This window comes from Crocuta crocuta, unplaced genomic scaffold (assembly GCF_008692635.1).
Source record: "Crocuta crocuta isolate KB4526 unplaced genomic scaffold, BGI_CrCroc_1.0 scaffold143, whole genome shotgun sequence".
Taxonomy (NCBI): domain Eukaryota; kingdom Metazoa; phylum Chordata; class Mammalia; order Carnivora; family Hyaenidae; genus Crocuta; species Crocuta crocuta.
In genome coordinates, this window is record NW_027529175.1 from 3,492,629 (window position 1) to 3,500,740 (window position 8,112).

Genomic DNA, 8,112 nt, shown 5'->3' on the forward strand with positions numbered 1-8,112 from the left:
GTCCCCCTCCCCCCGCCCCTCCCCCACCGGAACTGGAGCCCAGCTCTCCCACCAGCTGTGGGACCTTCGGCAAGTGACTCAACTTCTCTGTGCCTGTTTCCTCATCCTCAGTAAAACAAAGATAAACATGGGAACTTAAGTCCCACTGTTGTTAAGGATTACAGTCAAGCACACCCATGGGTGCTAACCACGGGCTCACTCGTGGCCTGGCAGTGGAAAGCAGTGGCGGGATACCGGAGGACAGGGGAGGGAGGAGAGAGAGGCCAGAGTGCTCTCCCTGTCCAGCCCTGCCTGGTCTGGTAGTGGCTATGTCCCTAGAGGCTCCCCCTCTCCTCCCCTGCCCCTGGCCTCCTAACCCTAGCTTCCTAAATTGTCCAAGAGGCCACCACAGAGCACCTTTGTTGTCCATGACGGTAACACCAGTGACTACTTGCTGAGGGCCTACTGTGCGCCAGAAAACACACACCGTATGGTGTGTGAGTACAGTGACTTCACGTCCCCGGCGAGGGACGTGTCAGGAGAGGAAGTAATGGTACTGAGTTGGGATTTGTAACCAAGACGCATGGTCCACACTGTCCCCCCAAGTCCTGGCAAGGAGTCCCCCAAAACGAGGAAGAGCTGCACGGAGGACTGGCTCACCCCCAGCTCTGCAACCTCTGACGGCGTGGCCCCCAGCATCCGGCCCCCGGGGTCTGGGCTCAGGGCTGGCAGCTCCTGCTCACTCTCCGATCTGAGCCCCTTGTCTCTCCAGCAAGCCCAAGCTCTTCAACACCCCCCACACTAGCCAGATGGCACTCAATAACATTTGGTGACTGAAGAATGTTCCAGAAGCCACCAAGCAGGAAGGCCCAGGGTCAGAGATGGACAGTCACACCTGGTAGTGCTGGTCCGGCGGCTCGGGCGTGGAGGAGCTGAGGTCCAGCATGTCGGCAGGGACCCAGGGCAGCAGCATGCACTTCCGGATCAGAGGGTCTGCCTCTCCGTAGGCAAAGTCTCGGGTCACCTCCTCTGCATCAAGACACGCGGCCCATCAGGAGGCGGCGGGAAGCCAGGGCCCCGGGCCCAGCCTTCAGGGCTGGCGGGTGTTGGACTTACCGCCCGTGTCCAGGTCCCGCAGGGGCCAGAGCAGCGTGTAGGCCACTTGCTGGGGCATGTAGAAGAAGGGCGCGGTGGCAAAGCTGGGCGTGTCCGAGTGCTGGATGCGGGAGCCGAACTCGTCCATGATGTACCACACCGGCACCTTCTCCTCGGCCGTCTGTAGGCAGAGCACACGCAGCAACCTGCGGCCACCCGTCCGCCTGCCTGGTGGCGCACCCTTCCCCCCGCCCACTCAGTCAAACGACGACCCATCTACACCCAGCTCCCAGAGCCTGCAGCGGCCGCCGCACGCACCCCAGCCCCTTTAACCATTCTGGGCAGACTGGGACCCAGCCCAGCAGACTGCGGGGTGACGGCTGGTGCGGGATGGGTGTTAGACTATGGCTACGGGGGTGTGTCTGGCTTCGTGCGTGTGGCAGGGAGAGGGCGATGGAGGCTCCTTGGAGGAGGGGACATCTAAGCTGAGACCATGAGAAACAACTCTTGTCTCTTCCCAAACGAAAAGTGACGAGGGGCTGGAGTGTGAGGGGGAGGGGTGGTTGTGACAGCCAAGGACATACACTAAAGGGACTCGACTGTTCCGGAGCTGCTGAGGGACAACGGAATCTGATGGCACCAGAAGACTGGCAGCCAAGTCATGGAACCCCAAGTCTATGGGTCAGAGACAGGGTCATGTCCCGTGAGCTCAAAGGAACCAGATACACGGGTCCCCAGCCATGGGTGGCCCAAGGCAGAGTAACAGGCCCATGATGAAGCCACAGGGACTGAGGGGCCCCATGGGGAGAAGTGTGCTCACTTTTGGGGTAACTGCTCCTGAGGTTGGGTCCTGGCTCCCCTGAGCTGCCCCAGGGCCACGAAGGCCCGAGTCCCTGCCCGGCCCCCACCGGCCCTAGGGCCAGCTGCCTGCTCACCCCGTGGGCCAGCTGGTAGGTCTGGTTGAACCGCCACATCTCCTCCAGCACCAGGTCCACGGCCTCAGCGCTGGGCAGCTCGCCGTGGAACTCGACGCCCATCAGGTTGGCCATGCGGTGCAGCAGGCCGGGCACCTGCCGCAGCTGCTGACGCGCGTGCTCCACGCGGCACGTCCAGGCGTGGTCGATGAGGAAGATGCTGCAGGCACAGACCAGAGGGGGCTGTGAGGCTGCCCCACGGGCGCGGCGGGGAGGGCAGGACAGAAGGGGCTGGCAGGGGGCTCTGGCGTGAGATGCTGAGGAGGAGGGTGGGGCCTGGGGAGGCTTCTCTCCCTCGTCCAATCCTGAAAAAGCCAATGGGGACCCTGCCTCCTTTCAGTAGGTCCCTGCCTCCATCAGTAGGTCCCTGCCTCCATCAGTGGGTCCCTGTCTCCATCAATGGGCCCCTGCCTCTCATCAGTAGGTCCCTGCCTACTGTCTCCATCAGTGGGTCCCTGTCTCCATCAGTAGGTTCCTGCCTCCCATCAGTGGGTCCCTGCCTCCCTTCAGTGGGTTCCTGCCCTCCATCAGTGGGTCCCTGCCTCCCTTCAGCGGGCTGGTACAAAAACCAAATGAGACAAAACATACAACATGCAGACCACACACTATGTACTTGAGGTCTTGCTGATTATTACTACCCATCACTGTAACAAGCATCTTCCACCTGACTTGGAGCTGCTGGACACGCGCATGCCCCCAGCTGGCTACCTGCAGGCCTGGCACACGGCAGGTGCTCAGCAAAGGCAGACGCTGCCCATGGCGGAAGGCCCCAGCAGGCAGCTGCGCATGGGAGCCGTCACTCAGAGCTCTACCCACACGTGCCCGGGGCTTCAGGGCACTTCCTGGGAAACACCAAGGCCTTTTGTGGGAGAGGCATCAAACCTCCACGCCTATGCACACCCACGCCCCGCGTGCTCCAGTCCCCGGAAGAGCCCAGGGGGTGGCTGCACGGACCTCGCGCACCGTGTGGGGGAAGGCGGCGGAGGGCCAGGTGGGCATTCCTGCCGCCCCACGGGCAGGGCTGCTGGGGCGCCAGCCAGAGCCCCGCCGGCCACGCAGGCCTCACCTCCATTCCCTTGAGGAGATGAAAGGAACAGCAAAAGCTCCAGTTCTTCGACTGGGTGGCAAGACCAGATCGGCAGTGTTTATTTCACTGTGCTTGTGCTACATTTTGTTTGCATGCCCGGCAGCAGAGGAAGATTTATTCCTGCCCTCGCGCGTAGAGGTTACACCCGTGGGATGCAGGGCACCCGGCCAAGCTTCAAGGTGGGATACCTCGGGGTGACCCCGGGCAAATGCTCACCAGGGGTGCTGGACTCAGCACGTGTGGAGGGAGGATGGGGTTGGAGCCTGGCAATCAGGGGAGACTCACGAGGCTCCAAAGGGAGAAACGCCCAGGAGCAGGGAGGGCCGTGGAGCTGAAGCCAATGTCCGGGGCTCCAAGCCCAGGGACTGCACCCGCACCCCGTCCTGCACCTGGCTGGTGGTTGCTGGGCCCTGGCCCCTGAGCAGCACAGCCGGGAACAGAGCAGGTGCATGCGGAGGCTGCTGTGCTGAACTTGATGTGAGAGGTGCGCCTGCAAGTTTCTGAGAGACACAGCATGTGGGTGGTGGCACCTGGCTGCTGTCGTGACCCGTGTGGCCTCTCCCGCCCCTCACAGGCTGGTGAGGGAGGCCAGAAAACCTTGCAGAAGAAGAGGCCAGCCAGACCCTTTCCTCCGGGAAGGGAAGACCCTGTCCTTATGGACACAGGGGCCCGGTGACCTCGAGAGGCTGGCAAGTTTCCTCCTTAAGGTTCCAAGAAAGCGGCAGACGGGCCTGCCATGGCTGAAGACAGCGCCTCTCGGCTCCTGGGAGGCAGCAGTCCTGAGGTTTGGTCTTAGCTCTGCCCTATCTACCCTGCGGCGCTGGGCAAGGCCCATGCCTGCTCTGGGCCCGGGGGTCCCCACCGGAGAAGTCAATCAGACCACACTGCTCATAATCCTGGCAAACCTGTTGACGCTTCCTGGGCTCCACCCAGAGACGCAGATCTCATAGGAGCGGAGACAGGTCTCCAGAGGGCTCCCAGGCTCAGGGGGGAGGCTCCGTGCACCCACGCCCACGCTCTTAACCAGCTGTGTGACCTTGGCCAAGTCCTCCCCCTGCCCCACGCCTCATCAGCAAAATCGGAACGGATCAGTGGATAGGCATCACACCTCTGTTGCAGGACCCTGGTGATGGTTCTGGGTGAAACATGACTCGCAGGGGGGCGTCACTGGTGTGGGGGCCGATGTGGCCGTGGGGCCCAGCTGGTGGCCACAAGTGCCCATCGTGAGGCTGGCAGAGCCCAGTGCTCGGCACACAGGAAACAATGGTGCCTGCATTTACATCTTCTTCCCAAAGGTGCCAGCCTTGGTAACATCTAAGAGGGGGCCCACCCTGAGGGCCATGGCATGGACGACGGGCATCTGGCCTCTGGCTCCTACCTGTTGGGGTTGGCTGCCTGGAGCCCGTTCTCGCTGGTCACGATGACCTTGTAGCAGAGCTCACTGCCGGGGTTGGGCTTCTTCCTCTGCACTTCCCGGGCCGCCTCGGCCTCACTCTCCTCCTCCACCTCCTCCACCTGCATGATCCCGAACATCTCCCCGGCATCGAAAACCTGGGGCCACAGCAGGCATGTTGACAGGCTGCCCACACCCCCAGCCGGGGGGCCTCAAGGACGAGCTAAACCCCTCGGGAGAAGCAGGACCTATTTATTAGCCGACTATCCATCTTACAGGTGGGGAAACTGAGGCTCCTAGAGGTCAGTCAGAGCCGGGACCAGCTATTGTCAAGTCCCTCACACTGGAGACCTGGTCTTGGATATAGGGCTGTGTGTATGTGGCGGAATAGTAAATAGTCTGGTCTTGGCCGCACAAGGGAAGGGGTCCTGAAAGGCAGTGAGCAGCCCCGGACACGTCAGAAGTGAACGTTAAGAGGTGGGGTCTTGGTGGGTCTCACCCCAATTAGACCAGAAGAGCCAATCCTATGCCAAGGCAGGGGAGGCAATCCAGGAAACAGGCGCCCAAGAGCCTCCCAAAGCCACCACGCCCACCCAGACAAGGGGCAGCCTAGGCCTGCACAAAGTGTGGCCTGTGGTTCGAAGATAAGGGCCTTGGTCCTGAAGTTTCCCTGTAAAGGACAATGCCAGCCCTGTGCAGCCGAGTCAGAGTCAGCCTTCTCTCGCCTGCTCCGGAGCCAGTCTATGGGGCCTTGGGCAAGTCACTGAATCTCTGTGCCTGTTTGCCCATCCATACAATGGCAACCTCAGAACCTGCCTCAGAGGGTTGCTGGAAAGATTAAATGATTAAGACATAGAAAGCTTCGGGCACCTAAGCCCGGCCAATGGCGTGGAAGCATTTGCCGCCATCACTGCTTGGCTCTCAAGCAGTGCTTGGTCCAGAGACCAGGCTCTCACCCGGGGGGAAGGCATCCACTGCCTTCCAGGAGGGCTGAGTGTTAAATCGATAGACCAGCACACAGGAAGTCTCTGGCACAGAATGGGGACTCCACAAATGCCAGTTCTCCCCTAAAACCTACTTCTCATGACCCTAACAGAAGAAAACTGCATTCCTGGCAGATGGAAACCAGCTGCAAGAAGCTTTTTTGTGCTGGGCAGGTGGGCACTTTGGGGCGTGAAGGTGGACCGCTCATGATCTTGCCCGGGGAGCAGACAGCCAGGTGGCACAGTGCAGTAAGGTCAGGCCATGTTAAGAGGCGCAGGTAAATGGTGCCGGGGCCCGATGGGAGGGGGGCGTTAAAGCAGGGAAGCCATGCACGGTGGTCAAAGGACACGAGGCGGGGGCCACAGAGGCTGGGGGTAAGGAAGGCTGTGGAACAGGTGGAATGAGCCAGGTTCCTCGGAAGACAAGGGGAGCTGCCGCAAGCCCAGCAAGCCCAGCCTCCCTAAGCCGTCAGAGCGTGGGCGAGGCTGCCACTTTCCCTTCAGGACAGAGCTGTCAAAGGACTGGAGTTAACACCCTGGATTTCAATGCAGAACACTAAGTCCCATGCAAGGGAGGGGCACAGTGTGGCAGCACAAGCCCTGGGGATAGAGGGCCTGCTCTCTCCCCAGCTGTGAAGTAGGGGTGACCACGACCCCTTCCCTGTTGAACTGCAGAAGCCCCTAAGGGGGTAATGAAGGGGTGTGGTTTGCAGCCAGGAAGTTCCTGGCAGTGGCGGCAGCAGCCGGAGTTGCAATTTACAACACTTCCCACCCTTTCCAACAAAACTGACTGGGGGTGAGGCACCAGGGCCACTGGCCCCGGGGAGTTGGAGGGGCCCGATCCTGCTGGCAGGTGCCACCCCCACACCTGGCCCCCAGCCGCAGGTTTCACGGAGAACAATGGATGCAGGTTTGGGTCTGGTGAAGTGATGACTCACAGCTCTGCCCATAACCTCTGATGGCGAGGGAGGGTCATGGAAAAATACTGGCTGCCCCTTGGTAGAGCGACAGCGGCCGGTGTGGAGGGGACGCTGCACTCTGGTGACCGCCCACCATGTGCTGTGGCACTGGATGAAGCTCATATCCTGCCTCCGGACCCCCCCCCCCCATCCCCACTAAGACTGTGGGAACTGGGGCCCTCTTCCCATCGGGCTTTCCAGTGGGGACTCCGGCTTAGATGGACCAGTGACTTGTCCCAATGAGGGTTTACTGCCCACGGAGGCTGGCTGGGCTAGGGCCGGGAGGTTCTCCCACACCGTGTGCCTTTCACCCAGCACGAGGACCTTCTTATCTTCACTAACAGACTGGTGGGGTCCCCAGCACATACCTGGGACCAGAGCCAAGTGCTCAGGACATATTGACTAATTGAGGGCAAGTGATACAGGGGAAGTTCACTGTCACAAGGGGTAGGTATGTACTGAGTGCCACTGACATTGTGCCTTTTTCATATCAACTAGGTGTTATGAGCAGGAGGGTACCAGTGATTTCGACAGAAAAACTGGCTGGCTGCCTCAGTGGGGGGCCTGTCTAGCAGCTAGGCGCGGGGGACAACCTCTTCTTGGATCTGGGGTTCCCTTTCATCGCCTGGGCCACTCTTGCCCCAAGGGGGCAGCACCCTCCCCCTCCAGGAGCCCAGTTCCAGCTAAGAAGGCCCTGAGCCGGCCTGTGAGTGTGCTCTGGCTTCAGCACCTGGGCAAACTACTAAAACCAGGGCTCACTTAGCAGCCAGCGCCCGTGGGGAGCCCCACTGGAGGCCCAGGCTAGAAAAGGCTGGTGTCCCCACAAAAGGGCAGAGAGTCTGGAAGCACATAAGCCCTTTTTTCTGTAGATTCCTTTTCCATCTCCCACAACCTCGGGTTTTCTTCCCTTTGCAAAATGAGGGGGACCGGGGCTCAAATCCAATGATGAAACATTTAAGAAGTCTATGGCCCCGACAGTTCAAGCCTCGCAAATTCATGGGTCATCCATTCTCCCTGAAGGAGGGAGGGGCTGAAAGCAAGGCACAGGTTCCCGACTCTGACAGACCTCAGGAGACTCTTCCTCTTCCTCAGTTTTCTCAACTGCACAATGGGCATGATAAACCTGTGAGGCTGGGATGTGCAAACTCAGTACAGCGCCGGCGCACAGCAGGAGCCCCAGGCGCCGGCAGGATCGGGGCCACGGGCACTGGGCTCCCGCTGCCACTCGTCGGCCCCAAACTCTAGGCAGCTCCTAAACCGCCAAGGAGGCAACACCTAAGTCGGTCATCACGACATTCATGCTCTTCGTCGGTGAACCTCCTGTCCGCCTCTCCCGCCTGGTCCCCGCGGCGTCCCAGCGCCGACACACCCCCAGGCCTGCCCACTCGGGCACAGGCGGCCCGGGCCCGGGGCCGCGCCTTCCCCCCGTGTCCGGCAGGCACCCTAGCAGCCTGGGCTGCAGGAGTCGTCCAGGGGGNCCACACCCTTCCTGCTCCCCCGGCTCCGCTCGGCACCCCGGTCCTCCCGCGTCGCCCCAGCCCGCACCTCGTGCTCCAGCTTGTGCAGGAGGCGGCCCCAGTACCGCTCGGGGACCCCGGACGCGCGCAGCGCCGGGCCGTGCAGCGCCGCGAACTGGGCGAGG

At 61.3% G+C, this 8,112-nt stretch overlaps 1 protein-coding gene across 1 annotated transcript in view; it reads right to left on the reverse strand.

The window, feature by feature from the left end:
* The window catches only part of TTLL12 (tubulin tyrosine ligase like 12), a 30,265-nt gene that overhangs the window by 8,968 nt on the left and 13,185 nt on the right, over positions 1 to 8,112 (reverse strand). Inside the window, exons 3-7 of the mRNA XM_077757891.1 lie at positions 8,016 to 8,111; positions 4,514 to 4,686; positions 2,010 to 2,208; positions 1,096 to 1,255; positions 875 to 1,008 (exon numbers count right to left, since the gene is read on the reverse strand). Of these exons, the coding sequence (XP_077614017.1) occupies positions 875 to 1,008; positions 1,096 to 1,255; positions 2,010 to 2,208; positions 4,514 to 4,686; positions 8,016 to 8,111 (762 nt within the window). The remainder of the gene's footprint in view (positions 1 to 874; positions 1,009 to 1,095; positions 1,256 to 2,009; positions 2,209 to 4,513; positions 4,687 to 8,015; position 8,112) is intronic.